Source organism: Haemorhous mexicanus, chromosome 19 (assembly GCF_027477595.1).
Source record: "Haemorhous mexicanus isolate bHaeMex1 chromosome 19, bHaeMex1.pri, whole genome shotgun sequence".
Lineage (NCBI taxonomy): Eukaryota > Metazoa > Chordata > Aves > Passeriformes > Fringillidae > Haemorhous > Haemorhous mexicanus.
Genome location: NC_082359.1, coordinates 4,345,920 through 4,373,004, shown reverse-complemented (window position 1 = coordinate 4,373,004; position 27,085 = coordinate 4,345,920). Strand labels below are relative to the sequence as shown.

The following is a 27,085-nucleotide window of genomic DNA, read 5'->3' as shown; positions in this document are numbered from 1 at the left end:
CTCGGGGGTGGTTTGGATTATTCTTGGGGGGGGCATCGTTTTTGCTCTGCCGTCGTCGAGGCTCCGGAGAGAAGAGGGGGAAGAACTTGACAGCCGCCCCGCTGCCCGCCCCTGAATTTTTTGTTATTCCTTCTTCTATATTTTGTTAATTTTAATTTTATTTCGTTCGGATTTGTTTTCTTTTAGGGTTTTATTTTTATTTTATTTTTTATTCTCCTTTATTTTATTCCGTTTTAATTTATTTTATTTCTTTTCATTTAATTTCATCTGCTTTGATTTTTTTTCCTGCCTTTTTTTTCTATTTTATTTTATTTTTCCATTATTTTCCCTTGGGGTTTTTTTTTTGTTTGTTAGTTAGTTTGTTTGTTTTGGGCGGGTTTTTTGTTTGGTTTTGGGGTTTTTTTTTTCTTTTTTTGCCGCCGCCGTGTGCCGGCGCGGGGCTGGCTTCTCCCTTTGAGCGTCTCCATCGCCCGGCGGAGGTTATGATGGTGCATTGTGCGGGCTGCGAGAGGCCGATTTTGGACCGCTTCCTACTGAACGTCTTGGACAGGGCATGGCACATCAAATGCGTCCAGTGCTGCGAGTGCAAGTGCAACCTGACCGAGAAATGCTTCTCCAGGGAAGGGAAACTCTACTGCAAAAATGACTTTTTCAGGTGAGCCCTCACCCCCACGCCAGCGGGGAGCGGACGGAGCGGAGCTGCTCATCGTGCCCAGCCTCCCTGGTGTGTCCCCCGGAGTTTTGGGGAGCTCAGGGGGATCCCCCCGGGTCCCTCCCTGCCCCACGGCTCCGTCGGGAGCAGCCCCCGGCCCGGGGGAGCCCCGGGGGGACCCGGCGGCCGCTGCTGCATCCCGAGGTGGGGGCGGCGATGCTGTGCTCCTTTCCCCATCTCCCCGCGACCTTCCCTCGCTCCACCGCTGCCACCGCCCGCCCAGTCGCGTCGGGCCCCGGTGACACCGGGCACGGCTTGTGCCCCGCTCCGGCCCGGCCTGGCGCCCCCAGCTCCCCCCGCACCGCAGGCCCCGCTGCAGACGGAGCCCAAACCCGCCCCCCCGGGGGCCACGCACCTTAAAGGCCCCTAATGAGCGCGATAAGGGCCGGGAGGGAATGAGGGGCCGGGGGGGGCCGTGACTTATGGCTCCTAATGCTGGCACTACATCAACGTCACGGCCGGCAGCGACACGGGCACCGCTTGTGCCGCGGCCCGAGGAGGAAAAGGGGACCCTGCGTGGGCGCCCCGGGGCCTGGCAGCCCCCGGGGACCTCGGGGACAGCCCCTGCTCCCTGTTCTGCAGGCAGGTTTTTGTTTCTGTGAGGGGTTTTTAATTTGTTTTGGGGTTGGTTTTATTTTTTGTTTGTTTGGGATTTTTTTTTCTGTATCGTGTTCTTTTTTGTTTGTTCGGTTGGTCTGGGGGGGCTTTGTTGGGATTTTTTGTTGCTGTTTTATTTTGCTCTGGGTTTTATGTTTTGTTCTTGGTTTTTGGTTTAGGTGGGTTTTTTTGCTTTTTTTTTTTTTTTTTTTTTTTTTTTTGGTGAGGATTTGGGTTTTGTTTTGTGGGGTTTGTGGCAGGTTTTGGTTGTTTGGTTTTGTCTCTTTTTTTCTCTTTTTTTCTTTTTTTTTTTTTTTTTAATTTTTCCCCTGGGGAGATGGTTCCCAGCCGATTCAGATTTCCTGGGATTTTTTTTTTTTTTTTAATTTTTAAAAAATCTCTTGGGGAAAAAAACCCAAAAACACACCTAAACCCAGACCCGCTCTGGGAAGGAAAGGAAAAGCGGAGATTTAAAAAGCACTCTTCCCGACCTGAAAAAATTCCCCCTCGGGAGAGCGGGACGGGCTGGGGAACGGATGCGGGATTTGGGACCATGGGACGCTTTGGGGAGCGCAGCTCCCTCCTCCGCCGCCCGTTGTTCTGATCCCCACGCCCGCCGCTCCTTTTCCCGTCTCTCTGGCCGTGATCAGCCCCATTTTCGGGGATTTTCAGGCCCGAGCCCCGCGTTCCTCTCCCAGGAGGCACCGGCTGAAACGAAATCCCGCCCCGCGGGGTGCGGAGGGGACCCCCGGCCGCTCTCCCCTCCCCTTCGGGGGCCAAACCCGGGCGAGGATGCTCGTGCGTGTCCCCCGCGCCTGGGGACACCCCAAACCCGCCCTGTGCCCGCAGCCCAGAGCCAGGGCTGGCGGGGATGAAGGCTCTCCTCATCCTCGCCCAAAAGGTGCGGTCCGCCTGTTCCCCCAAATCTTCCATGGGACGTGCTGGAGAGCCAGGGCTCCCGCTGGGGGTTTGAGGAGGGGGTGTCGGTACGAAGCACACACACAGCCCCCGCCGCAGCCCATCTTGGCCGGGGCTCCAGCTCTTGCTTTTCTGCCCTTCCCAGGAGGTTTGGTACCAAATGCGCCGGCTGCTCCCAAGGGATCTCTCCCAGTGACCTCGTCCGGAAAGCCCGGAATAAAGTCTTTCACCTGAACTGTTTCACCTGCATGGTCTGCAACAAGCAGCTCTCCACGGGAGAGGAACTCTATATCATCGACGAAAACAAATTTGTTTGCAAAGAGGATTATTTGAACTCTCCCAGTTTGAAGGAAGGCAGCCTCAACTCAGGTACGAGCGGCTCAGCCCGCCCACCGCTCCGTTCCCGCCGCCGGTTCCTCCCGGCCGGGCAGGAGGTTCGGATTTGTGGGGTAAGGGGTCAGCCCGACCCCCCGGTAATCCCTGCCACCGGCACCGACCCCGGCCGGAGGGGCAGCGCCGAGAGCGCCGGGCACAAGCCCCGAGCTGCCGGTACCTCCCGGTGGAGGCACCTCCCGGCCGGGCAGGAGGTTTGGATTTGTGGGATGAGGGGCTGCACCCCGCAGCCAGTTGTTCCGTCGGGGGAGGGAGTGATGCGGGGTGAAAGGCTTGGAACCGGGTGGAAGCCTCCGTGACACCCCCGCCGTGGGACGCGGACACGCGTGGGGTGAGCTCCCCGCTCCAGCCTCGGCTCCTGCCCCGCGCACGGCTCCTCCGGCAGCGGGGCTGCGGGGCGGGGGGAGCCGCGATCCCCCCAAGGGCTGCCCCGGGAGCCCCTCACTCCCCAGAGCCCCCCCTGCGAGTGTGCCCGGTCCCCCCGCGCCGCGGGCCTGATCCTTCGCCTCCTTTCACCCAGAGGCAAAGCTCCCATTTGACTTCCTTGGAAGCTGTCTCTGCGTCAGGAGAGCAGGGCCAGGCCCCCTCCTGCTGTCCCAGCCATGCCGGGCGCCCCTGCTCACCCCCTTCCGTGGGCTCTCTCTCCGTCCAGCACCCGGGGCCGGATCCTGCCACGCCAGTCAGTGGGGCCGCTGCTGTGAGCGAGGCGAGTAGAGCTTGGCCTTGGGGGGGTGCTGGCTGCAGGGTCCCCGGGGGGAACACGGTGCCTGGGGGCGGGGGGGGTGAGCCAGGCTCGAGGCAGCGACCGGGGGGGCTCCCCAAACCCCGACAGGGACCGGCTGCGTTTTTGCCGGTGGCGCATCCCGCCCCCCGGCACGGGGAGTACAGGGGGAGAGCGGGGGGCAGCGGCGGGCCCGGGGGTCACCCCCTGCCCTGCTCCCCCCGCCGGCACGGCACCGTGCTCAGGGCTGGAGCCGTGCCCGGAGCTCCGCGTGGTGTTGTGGGGCCGATGCTTTAGGGGAACCAGGAGGGGCAGAGGCAGTCTGCACCCCTTGCTGCTCTCCAGCACCCCCCAACCCCTCTCCGGGCAAGCAGGAGGGCAGGGGAGGACAGAGGAGAGGGGGGTCAATGTCTCCCCGAAGTCATCCCACCCCCCCTTTCCTCTCTGGGTCTCCTTTACAGTGTCCTCATGTACAGACAGGAGTTTGTCCCCGGATCTCCAGGACCCCATGCAGGACGACACCAAGGAAACGGACAACTCGACCTCCTCGGACAAGGAGACCACCAACAACGAGAACGAGGAGCAGAACTCGGGCACCAAGCGGAGGGGGCCCCGCACCACCATTAAAGCCAAGCAGCTGGAGACCCTCAAAGCTGCCTTCGCCGCCACCCCCAAACCCACCCGCCACATCCGGGAGCAGCTGGCCCAGGAGACCGGCCTCAACATGAGAGTGATCCAGGTGGGACAGCCAGCCCGCTGGGGGGGCACAGGGGGGCCCGGGGGGAGCCCGGGCGGTTCCAGGCTGCGAGAGTGGGAACGGGCAAGCCCCACTTGTCCCCTGCCAGCGCCACCTCAGGCCCAGCCCTGCAGCCACGCCACGCTCCCGTGGGTGAGCGGGGATCCCCCAACCGTGGGAAGGGATGAAAAGTATTCCCAAAACGCCAGGTTTTGCGCGGGGCAGAGCAGGATCCCCGGCGTGCCGGGAGATGGATGCTCCAGCCTTGCGGAAGAGAGGAGCATCCATCGCGCTCTGCAGGCAGCCGGCACTTCCTCACCGCGCTGCCCCCGTGAAGAAAATCCCTGCGGAAATGTAGGGATTAATGGGCTTTAATAGAGGCATTAATAGGGGAGGACTCTCCGGCTTTGCCGGTAGCGGAGCTGCGATTCCCGGCTCCCGGCAGAGGGGAGCACGAGTCCCGCAGGAGAAGGCTGTGCTCGTACCCCTGAGCTGCCCCATCCCCGGGGGAGACAATAATCCAGGCGCCCCACCAAGCTGCTGAGGCGTGCGTTTCGGAAGAAGCGATGCCCGTGGAGAGGCGGCCACATCTCCCCTTTTCCTTTTATTCCCATCCTCACCGCCGGCTGTTCTGAGTCCCTGCCTGCTGCCGCAGGTGCTCATCCCCCTGCTCCCCGCTTTCTGCCTGCTCCTGCCATGATCCAAATCCCCTTTTTTCCTTCCCATGTTTCCTCCCTTCTTTCCCCTATCCAAAGGGGAAATTTCCCCCTCCTGCATTTTCCATCTGCAGGGGCAGAGGGTTTGAGGGTGTGCAGCTGCGGGAAGCAGGGGCAGGGTTTTAAATAACCTGGTTATTTGTGGGGTGCGGTGTCCCCATGTACTTTTTGAGGTAGCAGCAGGAAGTGTGGGGTCGGCGTTGCTAAAAAAAAAAAAAAAAGCCAAAACCCAAATATTGGAAAAGCTGTGTGGGTGCAAGATTTCCCTGCGCATACTTTGGGGACGGGATGTGGCTGACCCAGAGGGGTCCCTGCTCTCCCATCCGCGGTGGGCACTGACACCAGCCCGGCCACAGGTGTGGTTCCAGAACCGTCGGTCGAAGGAGCGGCGGATGAAGCAGCTGAGCGCGCTGGGCGCCCGCCGGCACGCGTTCTTCCGCAGCCCCCGCAGGATGCGGCCCCTCGGCGGCCGCCTCGACGAGTCCGAGATGCTCGGCTCCACGCCCTACACGTACTACGGAGGTGAGGGACGGTCCCTGCCCTGTCCCCCCTCCTGTCCTTTGTTCCTCCCATCCCGTTCTCGGCCGCTCTCCCCCTTTCCCCCTCCCGGGCGCACACGCGTGCCCGCAGCCGCGCACACGCGGAGCCGGCTCCACGCACCCCCACGCCCCCCCCCGGCTTTGCGGGGCCCCTCTCCCGCGAACAAAGCCCCAGCTGCGGGGCTTTTGTCCCCCTTTCAGGCCGCATTTGTTCCAATTACCTCGCGGGCCCGCAGCATATGGAAGGTCAGTGCGGGCCGGCCGCCCCCCGCTGCCCCGGCGGGACGGGATGGGCGCAGCGGGGCGGCCCCGCGCCTCCCTCTCCCCCTGCTCCCCGCAGAGCCCCCCCAAAAGCTGCGTTTTCAAAGCCTCCCATCTGACCAGGGGCTTTCCAGACACCCCTTGTTGCCCTGGAGTTAGATTCTTCCAAGCTGCTTAAACACATATATGAATTCCACATTATATATCTATTTTTAATGTATTTTTTCCTTTTATATGTAATTTCGCCAATGTTCATACATATTTTCCCACTTTATACATTTTTCCCGTTTCATATTAATTTTTGCCCATTTTTTTTATATCCAAATTTTCCCCGTTCCCTTTAAATATACATATATATAAATACATGCACGTTATTCCCCCCCCCCCCACCCCATTAATTAAGCACCAAACTGAGCCCATTTTCCCGGCCCCCTCACCTCTCCCAGCCCGGATTCGCTGCCCTCCCGCACTCCAGGCTGGGCCAGGAGAGCTCTTAGGACGGGCTCACTCCTCTCAGGCTGGACTCAAATCCCACCCGCCCTTTGGGTCCCCCTTTGGGAGCCAGCAGAGCGTTTTGGAGGGGACAGCACAGGGCTGGTTTGGGGCGCAGAGGGATTTCGGGAAGTTTTTAGCCACAGGAGACCAAATCCATCCATTTTCCCCCCTCCGCACAGATTACCAAGGTGACTACTACGGGCCGGGAGGCAACTATGACTTTTTCCCCCACGGGCCGCCCTCCCAAGCCCAGTCCCCGGCCGACTCCAGCTACCTTCAGAACTCAGGACCCGGCTCCACACCCCTGGGACCCTTGGAGCCCCCCCTAAGCGGACACCACTCCTCAGAAAACCAAAGGTACACGGATATGATCTCGCACCCCGACACCCCCAGCCCCGAGCCGGGGATGACGGGCTCGCTGCACCCCATTCCGGGGGAGGTCTTCAGCGGGGGGCCCAGCCCGCCCTTCTCCATGTCCAGCAATAGCGGCTACAGCGGGGCTCTGTCGCACCCCAACCCGGAGCTCAGCGAGGCGGCGGTGTGGTAGGCCCGGCCCGGGCACGCGTGTGCGTGTGTGCAGGGGGAAACCCCCCCTGGTCCCCCCAGCCCACGCGTGTCCCCCTCCTCGCCCCGCAGCAGGGGCCGGTGAAGCCCCCCCGCAGATGCCAAAAGGCATCCCGGCATCCGCCCATCCTCCCCATCCCCGCGCCCCCCGGGAGCTTGGGGCCACGCCGCTACCTCCCCCCTCCCGGCACCTTCCCCCCGACACTTTTTGGGGGACAGTGAAGGGTGCCCAGCCCTGCAGACCCCGCCGGAGTCGGGACCAGCGCCTCTCGGACCAAAGCTGAACTCGCCTGGACACGGGTCCCACCGGCCCGGCGGCACCGGGGGAGGGGGCTGCGGCAGGGCTGCCCCTGCTAATTAGCGTCCTTTTTAATTGTCCCCTACCACAGGAAGGGAGGGGGGGAATGGGGAATAGCAGGAATAACCCCCCCGTGGCCCCTCCCTGGCCTCATTTTTATTGTTCCCGTTTCACCCCCGAGGGGAAGGTGGGTTTGGAGCCGGTTTGTGGCGGTGGGGAGCAGGGGGCTGAGCGGGGCCAGGCCCAGTGACTGGCCGAGATTGGGCTCCCACGTGGTGGAACAGGCACCAGAAAGAGGCAGACACAGGAAAAAACGCAACAACAACAAAAATAAACCCCCAAACAAACAATAAACCCCAGAACTGAACCAACCCAACCACAGCAGCAGAAATTTCACCCGAGCCTCGACGCCGAGTCCCACCCCAACGATTCGGAGAGGCTCCGCCAATTTAAGGATGTATTATAGTTTTTGCTTCTAGTTTCTTTATTTTGTATAAAGGAGAAACAAATAAAGTATGTTTTTGTGTTTACTGATTATTTATTGTACTTTAGTCATCGGAGGCTCCGAATTTTTCTATTTTGAAGGCAGGGAGGGGATGGCACCGGGGAGGGGGGTGAGAGCATAGAGAGAGGGGGGAATAAAAGGAAGGAGAATGGAAAAGGAAAGAAAAAAGTTGTTTTCTGAAAGCGTCGTGGGTTTCCTGTCCCCGCTGCCTCTTGCGGAGGCTGTTAGTGTGAATGGCTCTTGTTGTTCAATGTGAATAAAAAACCTTTTAGTTACCTACTGTTCAGTCACCTGGTCCCTTTCATTTTACTTTATTTTAATTTGTTTTAACACAAGCCCGTGAGAAATGCCGGCCGGGCTCCCCCACCGTCCCCCAGCCCTGCGTGGGCTCTGGGGGAGCAGCTCCCACCGCTGCCCTGGGTGAGCCATGTGCACCTGCACAAGGTGATGCTGCTGCATCCCCCACCCCGTAGCCCAGCTCCCCCCAGTCCCACAGCTCCCTGGCACTGGGAAGGGGTACATTTCCCAGCTCAGCCCCTTCCCCACAGCAGACAGCACAATGCACAATTTCTTTCTCCTGGGGACACCTGCAGCCCTGCTGGCAGAGCAGCCCCAAGGGGCAGCCCCGGGGGGACACCCCAAGTAGGGGTTCAGCAGTGCCAGCAGCAGAATTTACCCCATTTTCCCTGGGGGGGTCTCCTCCCCAGCACCCCAGCTCACTCCCCTTCTCTCCTGCTTTCTATCCCTTGAGATATAAAAATAAAAAGTCCCAAGCAGGCTGCAGCTCTGTACTAATATTTAAAATGCAAAATCATGGCAGAGTTTTTCACCCCCCCACACCCCCCTCCCGCTCCTTGTCTTGCAGTAAAACGATATAAACAGAATAAATTACCTTCCCTTGCTGGCTTACGAGAGTCCCTCTCTCCTGACCTGAATTTTAAGTCCTGGCTCGGTTGTAGCAGGGAGCAGCGATGATTTATGGAAAGCCAGCCACATCTCTGCATATTTTCTCTGTTCAGCCAAGTGCTGGAATTTATCCTTCCTATACCATTACTGGCATTAATAACGGGGTGGCCAAGGAGCCACACTGAGCCCCGAGTGAGCTCCCAGCCAGGAGCTGGGGCCGGCACAGACACTGGGGTTCCCTCCCCCCTCACCCCCAAGGAAAACACCTTCTGCCCTTTTCCCAAACGGGGAAACTGAGGCAGGAGCACAGCTGGCTGCGCCCCTGGGCTCCAGCACTCCCAGGCTGTCGGTGTTAGCAGGCAATGGGGAATTTTCACAGGGGCAGGGTGATGTGTTGGTAAATAACCCACTCACAGCATCATTTTGGGGAGTAAAAAATGGTCGATCACTGGGTGAACACTGGTTGCAATTATTACTATTATTATTAATTCAAAATTCAAGGCACAGAGCTGAGGGTTATTTTTAGGCTGCTGGGGCACCCCATCTGTGAGACCTGGACAGAAGAGGCTGCAGGAGGGGCTGGGGGTGATGCTCCAAGCTGCCATCTCCCAGGAGGATGGGACTCAGCAGGAGCAGCCATCAAAGCAGGGAAGATCCCAAGGGAAAATCCCCTGGCACAGAGGAGCTCTGCAGCTCTGAGCTGGGTGCAGGAGCCAAACCCGGGGTTCCCATCTCCCCAGAGGTGCCAGGAAGGCAGCAGCACTCAGGATTCCTGCCTGTCTCCAGCTCTGGGCCATGCCACCCCTTAGGGATGTCCCAGCCACCCTGCACTTCACATCCCTGCCAGGCACATCCAAATCTCCCAGCTGGCACCCAAAGGCCAGGTGAAGGCAAGGAGGGGAAAGCTCCCTGCTGGGTCACCCCACACCCCCCAGTGTGCCCATGCCACCCCCAGCAATGACCCTTTTGTGCTGAGGAGTCACCATGGGGAGCTCCCGACTGCCCTGACCCTCCCCCGAGCAGAATAACGGGAATAAATTCCTTTTTAAATCTATTAAGTTTTGTTTTTCTTTTCCTGACCTTCTTGCCTTTTTTTTTTTTTTTTTTTTTTTTTTTTGGAAGGGGGAAGGTCTGCAGAAGGTGGAAAGTAATCAGGTTTTGGACCTGGGATAAAAAATAGCTGGAGTAGGTTGGGCTGACTCCTTATAATTAATAGTGTGCCTCGTAATAGGATTCTCCAGCCTTCGGTGCTCCCTGGAAACACCTTTTTACATAAGATATTGCTCACGATGGAGTGGCAGAGCTGTGATTGATGGGGGTTTGGCCTCCACGAAGCACCTGGGAAGGTGGCCCGACCGGTGGGAGGTGCAGGGCAAGGGGCTGAGGGCAGGGAGGGGCTTCTGGGGGTTGGCAGCCAGGTCAGGATTTGTGGGTGAGCTGTTCCTGGGGCTGACACCCTTCTGCTCCACAAGGGAGGAGGATGAGAGGGGTTTGGGGGCAGCAAAGGGCTTCTCTCCCTGCCCAAGGCACAGGGCACAGGCTCAGCAGGGGAACCGGGGGGCTGGGGAGCACCGGCAGGAGCAAAACCCCGCATCACCCGGAATGGGGAGGAAGGAGAGGGGAGAAATGTTGGGAGGACACAAAAAAAACCCCAGGAGGCGCCACAGCAAAGGGCTAAAAGCAAACACAGCGCTACGGAGTGGAAATGTGGGAGAGCAGGAAAGCCTGGGGGAAACGGAGAACGGGAAAAAGAGTGGGATGGGGGGGAAAAGGAGATCTTAGGGGGTCTAGGGTGGGGTATATCCTCTCCACATGTCCCAGCACCTCAGAGTTAAACCCGGCCGGGGATTCTCATGGATAAATCACGGTAACAAGAGCGTTGTTCTCGTCTGGCCACAGCCAACGTGGCAGGAACAGGAGAGGATTGTAATAATTAATAATCATTACAATAATAATGCATAAAGACAGTAGCAAAGTAATTAGTCAGAGAGGGAGCGTTTGCTAATTGAGGTGGGGAGCTGCAGCCCGAGCAGCCTGGGGAGGAGCAGGGGGAGGGAGGAGAGTGGGGCAGAGGAGAATACCTGGCATGTCCCAGGGGAAAAATGGGATGTGTGGGGCCCCAGTCCCGCCCTCACACCACTCTGTGCCTGCAGTGCTACCCCCGTGCCTCAGTTTCCCCATCCCTGCATGGGCAAAAAGGCTGCGTGGGGAGCGGGGTCCCCATCTCCAGGCTTTATTTTGGTTCTTTGGGAAGGAAAGCGAGCAGAGCGTGCCAGGCGGGCTCTGCCACACGCCCTGCCCGGCGCGGGTGTCACTCCAGCCCCAGCTGCCTCTTCAGGGCCCGCAGCTGGGCCGTGTGGATGTTGCTGCCGCCGCACACCACGAGCAGCACGGAGCTCAGCGGGGTCCGCAGCCGCCCCTCGCTCTGCAGCCGCTGCAGCCGCCCCGAGTAGAGCACGGCCAGGGGCGCCCCGCACCCCGGCTCCACCAGCACCCGCTCGTCATCTGCGGGGACCGAGCGGGGACATTGGGGCACCCACCCAGTGACAGCTCGCCCGGCACCCGGCTGCCCCAGGGCCCGGCGGTGTCCCCGTCACCCCGACCCCGGCGGTGTCCCTGTCACCCCGCTCACCCAGGAACTGCTGCACAGCCCGCACGGCCTCCACGTCCTGCACCACCTGCGAGAGCACCTGGCACTCCTGGGCACACTCCAGCGCCCGCGCCGCCACCGTCTTGGCTCCCAGACTTGTGGCCACGCTGGGACAGCAGGGGACAAGGCGGTCAGGGCCAGGACACCGCAGCCAGCCCTGCCAGCTCTCTGCACGCCTGGCTGCTCACCTGGTGATGTCGGGCAGGGTGACGAGCCGGCCGGCCTTGAGCGCCTCGTGGAAGCTGTGAGCGCCCAGCGTCTCGGCGGCGATGATGGGGACATCCTGCCAGCCCACCTGCTGCAGGCCGGCCACGACACCGGCCAGCAGCCCCCCGCCACCCACCGCCACCACGATGGCGCCTGGTTTGGCCTCCAGAGAGTCCTTCAGCTCCCGGACCAGGCTGGCGTGACCCTCCCTGCAGGGGGAGGGACGGGAGGATGCAGCCCGGGGGCTCCCCTGGGTCCCGGGCACCGGGACCGGCGGCAGGAGCTGAGCCCTGGCAGCACTCACCACACCAAGGGGTGATCGAAGGGGGGGATGATGACCCAGCCCTCTGTCTTAGCCAGCTCCTGGGCTCTGCTGTTGGCATCATCCCACACCTGGTGGGAGCAAGGAGGGTCTCAAGCAGGGCTCCACAGAGCCCTCGCAACCCCGGGATGGGTCCCTGGTCCCTGCGGGGCTGGGGGACACCAGAACGGGTGAGGGCTCCCAGGGTGACCCTGCTGTGATGCTGGGGATGCAGGGGATGCAGGAGGGGGACATTTCGGGATGGGGTTTGCCAAGCACCCATGAGCAGCTGAGGTCAGGGTCAGTCCTCTCTGGACCCCCCAGACGCCACTTTTGGGGGTACCTTGCCGTAGACCTCGACTGTCGCCCCCAGTTCCTGCAGTTTGCGCACGGGGGTGGGGCCGCTGCTGCTGGGCACCACCACGGTGATGGGCAGGGCCAGCTCCCGGGCTGCGAACGCTGCTGCCAGCCCCGCGTTCCCTCCTGGCCAAAGGGAGGGCTCAGCCAGGGCTCGACCCCCCGCACATCCCCACATTCCTCAGGAGCATCCCCCCAGCACGGGGTGGAGTTACCTGAGGAGCAGACGAAGCGGCGGCAGCCCTTCTTGGCAGCCTGAAAGGCAGGAGAGAAAGGGGAGGGGACGGCTGTGTCCCCTCAGTGTGCTCCCCGTGAGGGCAGGAGCACCCCCCGCACTCACATCCTGGCACAGGTGCCCGATGCCCCGGATCTTGAAGGATCCCGAGGGCTGGACGTTCTCCATCTTCATGAAGACCTTGGTGCCCACGGCCTTGGAGAGGGACAGGCTCTCCAGGACGGGCGAAACGACATGGAAGGGCTTCTGGCCCCTGACTGGCTGGGTTGCCATGGCCTGACAAGGGATGCTCTGCCAGGGAGAGGCGGTGGAGTCACCAGCTGCTCCCCACGGGTCCCCCCCGCATCCTCGATGCCCGCTCCGGGAGGACAGGCAGGGACAGGGCTGTCCCCAGTGTCCCCTCCCATCTCTAGGATGCAGCAGCTCTCCCTGGAAGATCCCAGGACAGGCTGTGCCACCCCCTCCTCCATCCTCGCGGTCCCCCAGCCCCGGTGTCCCCAGGTGCCCGTGCACAGCCCGGCCTGTCCCCAGGGATTACTTGCTGTCCCGTGGGATGTCGCTGCTTGTCCTCACCCACCGCCGAGCCTGCGTCACACCAGAGGGACAGGTGACGTCCGAGGGGCCGTGCCGGGGTCCCCAGGTCGCCGTGCTCAGTCACGCCGCCGGGCAAGGGGCAGGGCTCGGACATTGCCCCGGCTGGTCGCTGTTTGCTCAGCCCCGGGCGGGTTTTACAGCCGGCGCTGCTGCCCAGGGTGGCCGGGCACGGCCGGGCACGCTGCCGGTGACCCGCGGGGACAAACACGTGTGGCCCTGCCAGCCAGAGCCCGGCAGCTCTCACATGCCCGGGAGACGGGATGTGGGCTCCCAGGAGATGGGGGAAGAGGAAAGGCAGCTCACATATGATTTTGGGGGCCCTCAAGGGTTTGCAGTGGGTATTATCTGGTCCGGACAAGACATGGACCAGGATTTTGGCCCTGAAGCCCTGGTGTAGCCAGGGCAGCCTGCACACCCCAAAACCCCAGCCAAAACACCTCTCATTGTCCCCAAACGAGCCACCACACCCCTCTGCTCACCCTGCCAAACCCCACCCCATGGCAGCCCTTGAATCCTCTCCAAGGTTCCCCCCTCCAGCTGGGGGAGACCCCCGGGATGAGCCCCCCCTGCTCCAGCTGGCCATGCCAGGCACCCCAAGGACAAAGATCCCTTAGGGAGGGGCTGTCCCAAGGGACCCAGGCAGAAACTGGCCCAGACCCAAGGTCCAGCAACCCCCAGGCAAAGCAGGCAGAGCCCCCTCCCTTCCTCTGGGACCCCTCCTTGTCACCCAGCCCTGGTGACAGCCCAGGGTAAAATTCCTACCTCTGCTCTGAGGGGCTGGTTCTGTCCACAGCAGGCAGGGAGGAGGAGGAGGAGGAGGGTGGGATCTGGAGGAAGGGCCAACCCTGGCCCGCAGCCCCGCAGCCGCAGGAGGCTCCTCTGTTGTTCTGGCCAAGCTGGAACAGCCTGGAAGCAGAGGGCACAAGGAGTCTCGAGGGGAGGACACTGCACTGGAGCCAACATGGGCCAGACAGGGAGCACTGGGAACCCACAGCGTGCCCAGCTCTGCCCCAGTGCCAGGCACACAGCAGTGAAACCACAATGTGAGATTCCAGTGCCCTGACCCAAACTGTGCTGCAAAACCCCCCAGAGCAGCACTGCTGGCAGGCAGAGAGCAGGGAGAGAGCTCTGGGGCTGCCCTGCTCCTCATGGAGCTGATCTTTGAGGCCAACAAAACATCCCTGGGCTCCTGAGAGCAGCACAGAGCACAGCACTGCCCCTCTGCAGGGCCACGCTGCTTTTGGGACACGGGGACCTGGAAAGGAGGGCAAATGAGGGGGATTTCCTGAATGGAGGAATGGGGGGGACACAGCTCCAGCCCCTCTGGGAGCCTTGGAGTGACCCCCCACCTCACAGTAGGCAGAGGCTGCAGCCACTTCCATGAGGGTGGGACAGCAGCAGGAGCTGGAAAGGGGTGTGAGAAGCCTGTCCCAGCTCACAGGGATGAGGCTGGAGACCCCCTTGGGAGGACCCCACATTTCAGCTCAGCCTGGGGTGCTCCAGGGTCCCTTTCCACCCCATACCCACCTCCCTGTGCCCCTTCTGCTCCCCTTTGGCTCCATCCCTGCCATAAGGAAGGTGTGCCAGGCTGTCACCTGGTCACTTCCCTTGGCCAGCATCCCTGGCTGACACTGTGGCAGCAGCTGGGATGGCATTTAACAACTTTTTGTTTGTTTTTCCATGTTTAAGGAAACAAAAAAAAAAAAAAAAAAAAAAGAAAAAAAAAGGGAATCAATCAGAAACACTGTGGCATTTCCAGCAGTGCCCTGTTCCTCCTTGCTGCTCACCTCCCAGATGGTGATCTGGCTGGGGAAACTGAGGCACAGGGAGCCCAAAAGCAGCCCCCCCACCATGGGGACACGAGGGGACACAGACTTACTTGTAATCTGTCCCAGCACAGCAGGGTACAGACACCCCACCTTCCCCAGGGCACCCATCCCAGCTTTTGGGGTGCCAGCACCCCAACAGCCCAGAGCTGCTCCCTCCCACACCCCCGCAGCCCCCAGGGCCCCCCAGCCCCGGTGGGAACCTGGTACCTTCAAAGCTCTGCCGAGGCACAGCTCATTAATCCCCCAGTAATGACCTCGTTATTCCTAACGAGCCGGAGGGGATCAAGGGAGCTGCCTAAGAGGATTTTGCACCGCGGCTTTTGGGGACGGGGCACACAGGTGCCAGAGGAAAGGAAGACAAAAGGCACGATGAGGATGGTCTCCCACTCCTGAGGGGTGAGAGTGGAGCTCCCCCATTCCACAGCAGAGAACCCTGCACCACCTGCACCCCAAAAGCCTCACTGGGCACACGCCCTCCCAGTAGCAGAGAAAGAGATCACCCTGTTAACGGGGAGGGGGCAAGACCCCTGTGTGAGCCCAACCCTAACAAAGCCACCAGAGAACCTCAGCAGAGAGCAAAGCACAGCCACCAGCACAGAGCACTTTATTATTTACCACAGCCAAACCAGCTTACTGCCCTCCTGTCTGCATCGAGGGCGAGCCCCAGCCTCCCAGGATACCCCTTTTCCAGGAATAGCCCCCCCAAACCAGGCTTCAGCAGCCAAGGAAGAGCCTGGAGAGCCCCACGGCAGGGAGGGGACACGCTGGGCTTGTGCAGCACAGCCAGGACCCCGAGAGGCAGAAAGAACGGGGGGAACCCTGTTAGACAGAGCTGAGAGCTGTTACAGAGCTGAGACCCCCCACACCCAACAGAGGGATCCTCCACAGGACAGACGCCCACGGACAGATGGACAGACGGGACCAGCGCCTGCTCAGTCCCAGTGGACCTTGACTGGAGGGAAGGTCCAGAGGTCGGGGTGGCCCATGTGGAGCTGGGAGCTGCAGGGGGACGTGCTCCAGCGGAAGGGCGGCACGTCATCCCAGGCAGGGCCGCTGACTGCCACCAGCCCGAAGGTGGGCACCATGCCCGAGGAGGTGACCTGCAGGTGGGGACACAGAGCAGGGCAGTGAGTCAGCACTGGGGACAGGCTGCACAGCCCCAGAAGGAGGCCCCATGAGGCGAGCAGGGCTGCCTGGCTGGCACACCTTCATGTCGATGCCGCCGTGGCAGCGCTGGCGCAGGGCGGGGAAGGGGTAGGTGCCGTTGGGAGGGTTGAGGTCGGAGCGGGCGGAGATGGCGTTCTCGGCGTTCTGGGGGGGGTCACAGCCCCTGCACCGCGACAGGGGGTCCTGCAGGTAGTTGTTGGACCTGCAGAGGGAGGGGACAGAGCCACGGTGAAGACACAGAAAAAGCCCACAGATCACAGAAATTCCCTTGGTGGAAGTTCCTCAGGAAATTCCAGGGGTGCCCGGCACACACCGCATCAGGCGGATCATGGAGTCCAGGTCATGGACCAGAGTCTGGTTCCGGCGGAAGATCTGGGCACGAGGGTTCTTGTCATAGGTGAACCAGTCACCGTATTTCCTCACCAGCTCCAGGTTCCCACTGGCATTGAAGATCTCCTCAAAGTACCTGGGGTGGGGAAACCCAGCAAGTTGGCACCAAGGGGGTGCAAGGTGAGCACTGCTGCCCCTCTTTCCAGGGCAGGTCACAGGGAGGGATGGCACTCACGGCACGTTGTAGCTGGCCCAGTAGCCCTGCTGGTACAGCAGCTTTGTCTGATCAGCCACCACCACCAGACCTCTGTGCTGAGAGGAAGAGCACTGGTCAGAGCACAGGGGGGAAAAGTCACTGGGGGTAGTGGGGGGCATGCTGGGCTGGGGGGAACACACACTGGGGGTCCCCACCCCAGCCAGAGGTGCTGGGCACCCGTCACCTCAGTACCAGCACCCCCAGAGCCTTTAGCCACGACAGCTCCCATTGCCCTGTGACCACCTATTGGGCTGGGCAGGCACCACCTTCAGGGCTTTCCCAAACCCACAGGGATGGGAGAGGAGACAGCAGGGGCTCAGGGAATGGAGCCACTCACGGGATCTGCTCCAGCACGGTCAGCACGCCCGGCGCCGGGCTCGCTCTGCCCGGTGTGAAGACATTGTAGTCCACCACCATCCACTGGTTGTTGTACCTGGCATGGAGAGCAAGGAATGCATCCCTCTGGCAGCCTGGGCACCCTCCATCCCATCCCACTGATGCCTTAAGTTTTAGCTTTTCTATTTTTCAAATTCTGTGCTGCTTTAGTGTGTAGTTCTGAGCTTCGTATTAGGGGATGGTGAGCTCTCTTCACAGAGTAGGGAGACAAAACAATTCCTTCTCTATCTTGGGACCAAGGACAAATGATCCAAATCTCAGGCCCAAGAGCATAAACAATGGTGGACTGAAGAGAGAAAAACAAGAAGGATAGGACTTCATAACCTAAAGCTATAACTGGACAATTAACTCCAATATGCAAATGGAGCAGAACTTATAAAAGCAAGAGACCCCGTGACCGATCATCAAATTTTGTGACCATTTTGGTTCATCTTGGGTATAGCCCTGGCTGGGCTCTTGTGTGGCCCAAGGTGGATCCATTGAGGTTTTAAATAAATCCCTGCTTTATTCTTCAACCCTGGTGTAGATCAGCCTTCACAAGGCACCAACATCCCTCCAGGACCAATTCCCACTCCACTCACGTGCCGCTGTTGTAGCGCCGGAAGACCGCGGCCCACTCGGGCCCGCTGCGGGCCAGCCTGTTGGCCACGATGTTCCTCAGCCACTCCAGGACACTGCCCCGGGGCTCCACGTACTTCCACAGGGCCGGGTTGTTGTTGCCAATGGTGGTTTCCAGCGTGACCTGCAGGGCAGGGAGCGATGGGGAGGGCAGCAGGGCCGGGGGGAGGTGCCTGAGGACCAGACCCACTCACCAACCCGCTGCTGAGGATGTAGAAGTCATCCATGGAGAAGATGGTGCCGGGGTAGGAGGAGAACACCTGGACGCTCCCAGGGATCTGGGACTTGCCTGGAGGGATGATGCAGAGCATCAGAGGAGGGGTGTGAGGCGCAGCCCCCCCAGCCCAGCCCACGCACCGCCGGCCGAGGCGCGGAAGGGCAGCGTGTACTTCTTGACGACGCGCAGCATGGCCTGGTAGGAGCTCCAGGTGTCGTGGGCCACCAGCAGGTCCCGCTGGCCCGGCAGCAGCTTCACCAGGGCCGAGCAGGAGCCCGAGCCCAGCACACGCTGCGGGGAGGAGCGGTTCAGGGCAGACTCCAGGTCCTCCAGGTCACCCCCCAGCTGCAGCAGCCTGGCGGGAAGCAAGGCATAAGATGTCAGGTGAGGGATGCCCCAGGCCTGGAGCTGAGCTGGCTCAGAGCTCTCTGTCTGTCTGTCCATCTCCACCACACCCCAGGGCAGGCACTTGTGCTGGCAGCACCCTGGTAGCATGAGCAGGGAGGAAAGAGGGAGCACAGAAGTGGGGAAACTGAGGCAAGGGCTGTGGGGGGAACCCACCACCCAGCCCATGGGGTGGGTAAGAGGACAACCTGCCCTGGCTCTGTCCTTGCTCCAGCAGCAAAAGACAAATGACCAGAAAAGGTGAACTGGGAGTAGAACTGGCTGCTCCTGGACATGCAGGAATTGTCTCCACAGCACTCCAAACCCTGGAACAACCCTCCCCCACTCTCCCCCAGCTCTGAGAAGGAGCTTACAGGAAGCCAAAGGGTGCCAGGGTGATCCTGCCCCTGGGGAAGTCCAGGCGCCTGTTGTAGCTGTCCTCCAGCCCCTTCAGCTGCAGCAGGGCCAGGCGCACCTGGGGACAGGGGACAGAGCTGGCACCCGGCTCCTGCAAGGAGGCAGGCTGACAGCTTTTGGGGGACAAGCTCCCTCATCCCCCCCAGGGGATAGAGCAGATCAGCTGGGTCTCGGTGCTGCTGCAGAGGCACAGGGGGGAAGTGTCACTATCAGCAAGGTCATGACTCAGCACCCACGGCCATGGGTGACAAAGCCACCTCCTGTGCACCCCAACTGCATGATGCGAGGCTCTGGCAAGGAGAAAGTCACAAGTCACCTCTACTCACCCCAGGAAGGAGCATGACCACATCCCTGTCATCCCACCTGGAGCTCGGCCAGGACAGCTCACTGCCCTGTAGTGTGCTCTGGGCTAAAGGCCCAGGAGGACCCAGGGGGGCTCCCCTGGTGGGGGTTCCTCACCCTCACCTGGTGCCAGTACTCGGTGTCCTGCCCTTTCTCCATCTGCTCCTCCATCCAGGCCAGGTTGGCCTCCAGGTAGTTGCGCAGCTTCTGGCAGTACTGGCTCTCGTACTTGAAGGGGCCGCAGTAGCCCACCATGGTGTTCATCCAGTGCATGTACATCAGCTGGGGGACAGGGCCGCGTGTCACCGCCGGGGACAGCGCGGGAGCCACCAGGGCACGCGTTCCTGAAGGGGTCCCCCCTTACCTGCTCGGTGACGGCAGCCTCGGCGAGCCCGGCAGCGTAGGCCTGCAGGCTGTCATTGTACGAGGCGTTGGTGGCCACCTCCAGGAAGGCCCAGCTGTGGGGACACGGGCTCGGTGGGTCACGGACACGGCTGGGACGGGGCACCCCAGCGACCAGGGCTCCCCCGCGGCCACCCCATCCGCGCTCGGCTCCGAGCAGCCCCGTCCCGTCCCGTCCGGGTCATACCCGACGTGAGGGATGCGGTCATCGAGGCTGGCCCAGGCGACGGCGGCGGGGTGGCGGCCGGGGAGGACGCGCAGCCGCTCGGAGCCGGGCTCCAGAAGCACGGAGACATTGCGGAGCACCGGGGACGGGGCTGCGCCGGCCGGGAGGACGGAGAGCAGCGGGGACAGCAGAGGGGACAGCAGCGGGGACAGGAGCGAAGCCACCAGCAGCGCCCGCGGGACCGCCATGGCGGGGACACCGAGGGGCAGGGCCAGGATGGGGCCACGCCCCATTAGCGCCGGCGCGTGTGAATGGGCGGAGATGGGGCGGGGCTTCATGATGACCACGCCCAGCTGCGCCCCGTTCTAGTGGTGGGGCGGGGCTGGATTGGGGCGGAGCGTCAGTGTGGCCACGCCCTCATAAGCACGGCCGGGCATCAAGTGGATGGTCCGATTTGGGGGCGGGGCGCTGTGATGGCCACGCCCCAAGCGCTGCTCTCTATAAACGCCTCATATGGGGCGGAGTCTAGGGTGGGGCTATCGCGTGGCCACGCCCTCAGCCGCTCCGAGGCGTGGGGACTCCTGAGATCCCCCGACATGCCAGCCCACGGCCCCAGGCCCATACCCACGCTGCCATCCCGTCTCTCCCACCCCACACTCATACCCCCGCTCCAATCCCGCCTCTCCCAGCCTCACACTCATACCCACGCTCCCATCCCGCCTCTCCCAGCCCCACGCCCTCAGGAGATGCGCACAGGTTCCTCCTCCCCGCCTTCCGGGGACACGCGTGGACCCCTCGTGTGAGCGGCCCGGCCCCGGCGTGTCCCTGTGCTCGGGCAGGGGGAACACACGGGGTGCTGCTGCTTCCCGCGGGCCCCAGAGCCGCGGCAGCCCCGGCCTTGCGCAATTCCCTTCGCGTCTCTCCGGGCGAAGGGCAGAACGCAGCTTGGGGGGAAACGGGCCAGGGTGGGAAATGGACCTTTGAATCCCGTGGGTTCTTTAAGTCCCGTGGGTTCTTTAAGTCTCGTAGGTTCTTTGAATCCCATGAGGATCTTGGGGCTCCAGCCGCGAGGGCCAAGCTGCGCCCTACAAACAGGGCAGGCGCTCGCAGGGGGCACGGCTGAGGCCGGGGTGTCCTGGAGCTGGGGACGGCGCTGCGGAGAGGGGCCCCGGCCCCTCTGAGGGCTGTGGGACCGCCGGCACGGGGTCTGTGCAGGCCGGTGCCGAGGCTGTCCCACACGGGACACATCCCGCGCTGAGCCCGCCCGTTCTCAGGGGCTCACGCGTGTGGGGCTGTGTGTGGGCGCAGCCCGCAGGGTGGCTGTCCGGCCTCAGAGGGACGGCCCGGAGCAGAGAGCCGCGTGTGTCCCCTCTGGGCGGCCAGCCGCGCGGGAGAGTGTCGCTGTCGCTTTAAGGGCGGAGGGTGGCGGCCCCTTTAAGGCGGGGGGGCCGGCGGGGATCAGCTGCCCGCGCTCGGAGCGGGGCCGCGCCGACACGGTGGGGCCGCGCCGCGGGTGGGGTTCCCCCGGTACCCCCATCTATCCATCCATCCATCCCCTCATCCCCGCCCGGAATCCCCCACCCCCCCGGGTCACCGTCCCCACCCGCCCCACGGCTTCCCTGTCCCCTCTCCATCCCCTCCCTGTCCCCTCCTGCCCTCGGGGTGCCCCCGGGTCCCCTGGTCCTTCTCCGCGGGGTGTGGGTGCCATTCCCCCGGGCTGAGCCCCCCCGGCGGGGCCGTGGCGCAGCCTGCCCGCGGGAGGCTCTGCTTTTTATCCGTTTTATTATTTCTAGCTTTAATTATAATTTCCAATTTTACTATTCATTTTTAACCCCTCCTCGGCCCTCCCGGGGAGCGCGGGATGGGGCTCCGGGGGCAGCCCCCGCTCCGTGCCCCCGGGGAGCGCTGCCGGTGGTAGGTGACCCCCGGGGCTGTCCCCGCCAGGGACGGGGCACCATGGGGCAGGGGCCCGCGGGGCTGGCCGGGGCGCTCAGCCTGCCCGGGGCGCTGCCAGCCGGGACCCCGCTGCTGCTCGACGTGGGGCACACGGTCCCTCCCGGCGGGGATGCTCTGAGCCACGCACGGGGCCTGGATGTAAGTCTGGGGACTGCGCTGGGATTTGGGGGGCACTCGGGGAGGGACTTGGGCGCTGCCGGAGTGGTGGGGTCCCGTCCCGTCCCTCCTGCCATGTCCCCGCCATCGCTGCAGGGATCTCACCCGGATTTCCTCCGCTGCTGGTTTTCTCCTCCGAAAACCACTCTGCTTGCCAGGCCGGCGCCTTCCCACGGCCCGGGGTGGGTGTGGGCTGTGTGGGGACATGGATGGGGTGGGGACAAGGGTTTCCACCTCTGCTGGCCCTGGCACAGCCCTCCACCCACGCACGTGTAGCACAGGTGGGGAAACTGAGGCAGGGCTGACAGCGACCTGCCAAAGCAGCCCCATGGCAGCGCTTGGGTGGCAGTGTCCCCTCGGGGTGGGCAGTGTCCCCTCGGGGTGGCCCTGGCAGCCCTCGGGGAGGGCGGTGGGTGCTCGGGGGGGCCCGGCCAAGCACCCTCCCCTGTGCTCCGCAGTGCTGGGAGGTTCGGGAGCACAACAGCTCCGAGTGGTGCCACTTCATCCGGAGTAACCCCGACTGCCACCTGGACGGGGGCTTCCTCGACTACCTCGATGGGGTCTTCTGTGTCTTCCCACCCCGGCTGCTGCCCCTGGCTGTCACCCTCTATGTAAGGATGGAAAAGGGCGGTGCTGGGGATGCTCTGCTGGGGGGGGCGTGTGGTGGGGACTCCAGTGACCCCTCTCTGTGCCACCCCTGACCCCACAGGCTCTCTGGCTCCTGTACCTGTTCATCATCCTCGGTGTGACAGCAGAGAAGTTGTGAGTGGCCCTGCAGAGGAGGGGACTGTCCCCAGAGTGAGCAGGAGCCCCAAGAAGCCCCATCACCTCTCTGTCTGCTTTTCTGCCCTTCCAGCTTCTGCCCCAATTTATCAGCCATCTCCACCAACCTGAAGCTGTCCCACAACGTGGCAGTATCCTTGGCAAATCACAGGGGCCTCAGGCAGGAGGCATATTGGGGACAGGGCAGGGAAGGTGGCCCTGACAGGGTCACTTTTTGTCCCCTCGGCACAGTGCCAGGGGAAACCCATTGGGAGGTTACAGTGGGACGAGTGGTCATGTGGTGGCACTGGACAGAGGTGCACAGCACCCGTGTCCCCACAGGGCGGAGGACACCAGGTCTTTTCCTTGACGTCCCCTCTCCATGGTGTCACCTTCCTGGCCTTTGGGAACGGGGCACCTGATGTCTTCAGTGCTGTGGTGGCTTTCTCTGACCCCCGGACAGCGGGGCTGGCCATCGGGGCCATCTTTGGTAAGGGAGCTCCAGTGCCATGTCCTCACAGGGGGTTATTTTGGGGCTGTGGGATGTTCCCATGTCCCAGGAGGGTCCTGCTGTGTTGGCAGGTGCCGGTGTGTTTGTGACCACGGTGGTGGCCGGGGCCATCGCCCTCGTCAAGCCCTTCACAGCTGCCTCCAGGCCCTTCCTCAGGGATGTCATCTTCTACATGGTGGCCGTCTTCCTCACCTTCGTGGTGCTCTACTTGGGCAGGATCAGGCTGGGAGAGGCTCTGGGTGAGCGCTGTGGGAGCTGGGCATGGTGGGAGCAGCCCGGGGGTGCCGTGACCCCGCCATCACTCCCCCATCTCAGGTTACCTGGGGCTCTACGTGTTCTACGTGCTCACCGTGGTGCTCTGCACCTGGATCCACCGGCGGCACCGCGGGGACGGGCTGGCCCCTCCTGGGACCTGGGAGCCAGGTAAGGGCTGCCCAGCTGGGATGGGACCCCCGGGGTGTTGGGGTGCCCTTCCAGTGCCCCTGCCCTCTCCTCTTCCCCACAGAGATGCCGACAGATGTGGAAGAGCCGGAACCCTCGGGCACAAACAGTGGGGACTATGGTACGTTGTTCCCTATGGGCTCAGGGCTATCTCTGCTCCGTCCTCGGGGGTCCCAGAGCCTCCCAGGCTGCTGCAGAGGTGACTGAGCCCGTGAAGTGATAGCCCATGGGGCAGGGGGAGCTCTCTGGGGACACACAGGGAGCCCCCACCCTGCTCAGCCCCGTGGCCCCTCGCAGGGGAGGAGTACCGGCCCCTGCTGCCCTCCCGGGAGAGCTCCCTGCGCATCCTCGCCTCGGCCCTCAGCCCCCTGGACTACCGCAAGTGGAGGAGGAAGCCCTGGTACTGGCGGCTCTTCAAGGCCTTCAAGGTGAGCAGGGGACAACAGGAGGCAGGAGGACCCCCCCTGAGGGACATCCCCATCCCTGCTGGCCCCTGGGGCTCTGTCCCCCCAGGCTTTGCAGTGGGGAGGGTGGGGCAGGGGCAGTGGGGTTGGGAGCAGGCCATGGGGCGCCTCGCAGGGTGTCCCAGGTGGGTGTCCCCGTGTCAGGTGCCCGTGGAGCTGGTGCTGCTGCTCACCGTTCCTGTTGTGGACCCCGACAAGGATGACCTGAACTGGAAGAGACCCCTCAACTGCCTGCACATCCTCACCAGCCCCCTGCTCTGTGTCCTCACGCTGAAGTCAGGCGCCTGTAAGAGCCTGGGGCAGTCCCAGCTTGCAGAAGGGGACAGGACTGAGATGGCCACCAAAGCCCTGGGGACTGCAGGAGCCCATCAGAGCTGGCTTCCCATTGTGGGGAGGAGGGATGGGCAGGGAAGAGCCAAGCTGTGTTTGCAGCTGGATACACCCAGCATCCAGGTCCTGGGGGGAAAATGGAGCAGGCCTGGCCTGCCTGGGGAAACTGAGGCACAGAGGGAAGCAGCTCTGTGGGGGCTTAGGGTAGAGGTGGCTTTATCTGGCAAGGCTTTACCTCCACCTCAAGCCTCTCTGTCCCTCCTCTCCCCACCATGTGCAGATGGGCTCTACCAGATCCAGGGCATCTTCCCAGTCTGGGCACTGGTCACACTTGTTGCCTCTGCCCTGGCCCTCATCATCTTCATCACCACAAGCAACGAGGAGCCACCCAAGTATCACTGTGTAAGGTGTCCCCCACCCTGAACACACACCAGGGTCCAGCACAGCCTGCTCCAGACTGGGCTGGGGCTCCTGGGGCAGAGCAGGAAGTTGGAGCTCTCTCCCAGTTCCCAATGCCCCAGGAGGGGCACCAGGAGGTGTGCAGGGGCCTGTGGGATGCACACCAGGACCAGCTTGCTCCTCTTCCTGGCAGGTGTTTGCCTTCCTTGGGTTTTTGGCCAGTGCCATGTGGATCAACGCTGCAGCCACCGAGCTGGTGAACATCCTGCGCACCCTGGGCATCATCTTCCAGCTCAGCAACACCGTGCTGGGCCTCACATTGCTGGCCTGGGGCAACAGCATCGGGGGTGAGGGCTCTGCTGCTCCCAGTGCCCCCCTGGCACACGCTGGGGCGCCGCTGCCTTGCCCAAGGTCTCCTTCTGTCCCTCCACAGACACCTTCTCCGACCTCACCATGGCCCGGCAGGGCTATCCCCGCATGGCCTTCTCCGCCTGCTTCGGGGGCATCATCTTCAGTATCCTGTGCATGCCGGGGCCAGGGTGCTGGCACGTGGGGCAGGAGCTGCCCCAGTTTCCCTGCCTACAGCCCAGAGAGAGCCCCTTGTGCTGTGGGATCCCTGGAGAGGAGCTGGGATCCATCCCAGAGTCCCTCCAACACTGGCAAAGCCCGCAGTGTTCCCACAGTGCAAGGGGACAGTGAGGGGTTTGGGAGGGGCAGGGACACAGCCAGCAGCACCCCCTGTTCCCACAGTGCAAGGGGATAGTGAGGGGTTTGGGAGGGGCAGGGACACAGCCAGCAGCACCCCCCTGTCCCCACAGCTGCCCCAGCCCCAGCTGGGCAGGAGTTTGGGCTGGTCCATGGCAGATTTGGAATTTGCCAAAGGGAAGGAGTGGAGGGGGCTGTGCCTCGCTTGGGTGGGTTTTGGGTGAAGCCTCTCCTCGAGTGCTCAGGGTAGCATTCAGCAGAGAGAGAGAGAATGCTTCAGCCACGCAGGAAAGAGGAGAATGGGGGACAGAGAGATGGGCTCGGTGCTGTGTGTCCATCCTGAACATGCTCCAGACATCCTGGTTGGCGTGGGGCTGGGCTGCCTGCTGCAGATGACCAGCAGCCAGCCACTGGTGAAGGTAAGGCCGTGGTGACACGGTGACACAGGCCAGGCTGGCAGCAGGAGCCGTTGTCACCCCACATCACCCTGGTCTCCCCACAGCTGGAGCCTGACAGCCCCCTGGTGTGGGTGCTGGCCGGGGCGCTGGGGCTGAGCCTGGTGTTCTCCTTGGTGACGGTGCCGGCGCAGTGCTTCCACCTGGGACAGCCCTATGGCGTCTGCCTCATCGCCTCCTACCTGCTGTTCCTGTGCGTGGCCCTGCTCACCGAGTTCAGCGTCATCCATTTCTCCACCCCCTGAGCAGGCCCAGCAGCTCCAGCCCTGGAGCTCGCTCTGCCTCCCACTGCAGTGGGAGCTGGCCGTGCCCTCCCCTGTCCCTGCCAGGGGGGACAAGGGCACCTCGGCCTCACCGTGCTGCTGGAGGTGCCAGCCCAGCCCTCGGGCCCTGCTGTCCTCTGGGGAAGGAGCTGTCAGTGCCCACATCCTCTCCCTGCTCTCTTTAATCCGTGTAATTTAGGGAACTCTGGGCAGGAGCAGCATCAAAACCTCAGCTGTGTCGGGGGGCAGGGGCAGGACCAGGGGATGGGGAAGCTCCAGCTCAGGGGCACGGCAGGGGAGGTTCTGCTCCTCAGCTCACCTTTCTCTCCTCAGCTCCCTGCCCTGCTCTGGGACTGCACAGGGTGACACTGCCATGGCCCAGGCACACATCTGTCCTTGGGAAGGACTGCCTGTTGGCACCATGGGCTGGAACAGCAGACAGGGCACAGCCAGACAGGGTTAAGGGGACACAGTGCTCCAGGGACGCACTGGGTTTAGTGCAAGCAAAGCCTGAGGGAAAAACAAACACCAAACCAAGGGAGGCTGGATTTTCCCCTGCTTTTTTTAGTAATGTTTTTCAACCTGAGTTTCAGATCCTACTTTTCTCCTCCTCCTGGGATGGGCAGAGCTGTAGGAAAGGACTTGGAGGTTTTCACACACAGTGTTGACCTCTGGCAGGACTAGATCTAGGCACTGTAAAAAACTGCAATAAAAAAAAAAAAACAAAACCACAAACACAAACCCAACCTTGACTTTTGCCTGCTGCAAGGGCCATTGCTCCTGCTCTGTGCTGGTCTGACTCAGCCCTTACTCAGCACAGAGCCTTTGGGGTGAGAGGGAACAGCCAGGGCTGAGGAGCCTGGGACACCCAGAGTGGTTTTTCCCGAGGGAGGGGGGAAGTGGTTTCCAGTAGCTGATGTCCCAAGAGCAGTCACGTGCTGTCACACTGGGAACGGGGTCAGCAGAGCTCAGTCCTGGGGACAGGGACTCCTGCAGGGCCCACAGTGCCAGGAGAATGGAGGGGTGGGCTGGTGGTTCTGCTCCCAGCTGGAGAGGACACAGGACACAGGCTGGAAAGTAAATTCTCACCCCAGAGGGACACCCACATCCCTGCCCCACAGGGGAGGGGGGTGTTGAGCAAACACCACAACTGTCAGACCTGGTTCCTCCTCCTTTCCTCCTGGGCCTGGAGCATTTCTCCTTTTTCTAACAGATACCAGCAGCTTTCACAAAAAATAACCCTCCCTGTGCCCACAGCCATCAGCTCTGGCCCGGTATTGCTCTGGCAGCTGCCAGAACGATCCAGGACACAACGCCCACTTCCTGCCACAGGCAGGGCTAAAGCAATCCAAACCCTGGCACACGTCCCAGGACAGAGGTGCAGGGTCAAACACCCCTTCTGGCCTCAACCCTG

The 27,085-nt window shown here is 62.2% G+C and overlaps 4 protein-coding genes across 6 annotated transcripts; 2 read left to right on the top strand and 2 right to left on the bottom strand.

Annotated features, from left to right (window-relative positions):
- The first annotated feature begins 482 nt into the window (after positions 1 to 482).
- On the top strand, positions 483 to 6,635 carry LHX5 (LIM homeobox 5). 2 transcript variants are annotated; one of them, XM_059863622.1, is made up of 5 exons: positions 483 to 655; positions 2,373 to 2,596; positions 3,803 to 4,080; positions 5,150 to 5,315; positions 6,268 to 6,635. In XM_059863622.1, the coding sequence occupies exons 1-5, from the start codon at positions 483 to 485 to the stop codon at positions 6,633 to 6,635; spliced, it is 1,209 nt and encodes a 402-aa protein (XP_059719605.1). The 2 variants fall into 2 exon arrangements, with proteins under 2 accessions (XP_059719605.1, XP_059719604.1); XM_059863621.1 differs by having other exon boundaries at positions 486 to 655; positions 2,373 to 2,621; positions 3,822 to 4,080.
- A 3,943-nt stretch (positions 6,636 to 10,578) lies between these two features.
- On the bottom strand, positions 10,579 to 12,384 carry SDSL (serine dehydratase like). 2 transcript variants are annotated; one of them, XM_059863485.1, is made up of 7 exons: positions 12,217 to 12,384; positions 12,092 to 12,131; positions 11,863 to 12,002; positions 11,523 to 11,611; positions 11,200 to 11,427; positions 10,994 to 11,118; positions 10,579 to 10,866 (listed from the first exon to the last, which is right to left on the bottom strand). In XM_059863485.1, the coding sequence occupies exons 1-7, from the start codon at positions 12,382 to 12,384 to the stop codon at positions 10,673 to 10,675; spliced, it is 984 nt and encodes a 327-aa protein (XP_059719468.1). In that variant the 3' UTR covers positions 10,579 to 10,672. The 2 variants fall into 2 exon arrangements, with proteins under 2 accessions (XP_059719468.1, XP_059719469.1); XM_059863486.1 differs by lacking the exon at positions 12,092 to 12,131 and having other exon boundaries at positions 11,863 to 12,091; positions 12,217 to 12,356.
- Positions 12,385 to 15,121: 2,737 nt separating this feature from the next.
- On the bottom strand, positions 15,122 to 19,511 carry PLBD2 (phospholipase B domain containing 2). Its single transcript, XM_059863483.1, has 12 exons — positions 19,251 to 19,511; positions 19,026 to 19,119; positions 18,785 to 18,943; positions 18,277 to 18,377; positions 17,659 to 17,873; positions 17,496 to 17,590; positions 17,265 to 17,425; positions 16,625 to 16,720; positions 16,267 to 16,338; positions 16,015 to 16,167; positions 15,741 to 15,903; positions 15,122 to 15,634 (listed from the first exon to the last, which is right to left on the bottom strand). The coding sequence occupies exons 1-12, from the start codon at positions 19,475 to 19,477 to the stop codon at positions 15,467 to 15,469; spliced, it is 1,704 nt and encodes a 567-aa protein (XP_059719466.1). The 5' UTR covers positions 19,478 to 19,511; the 3' UTR covers positions 15,122 to 15,466.
- A 1,179-nt stretch (positions 19,512 to 20,690) lies between these two features.
- SLC8B1 (solute carrier family 8 member B1) lies at positions 20,691 to 26,417 on the top strand. The gene is made up of 15 exons (XM_059863484.1): positions 20,691 to 21,323; positions 21,800 to 21,952; positions 22,051 to 22,103; positions 22,198 to 22,256; positions 22,489 to 22,593; positions 22,686 to 22,853; positions 22,930 to 23,037; positions 23,120 to 23,176; positions 23,353 to 23,483; positions 23,664 to 23,805; positions 24,130 to 24,251; positions 24,442 to 24,595; positions 24,682 to 24,762; positions 25,308 to 25,372; positions 25,456 to 26,417. The coding sequence occupies exons 1-15, from the start codon at positions 21,186 to 21,188 to the stop codon at positions 25,651 to 25,653; spliced, it is 1,734 nt and encodes a 577-aa protein (XP_059719467.1). The 5' UTR covers positions 20,691 to 21,185; the 3' UTR covers positions 25,654 to 26,417.
- The last annotated feature ends 668 nt before the right edge of the window (positions 26,418 to 27,085 follow it).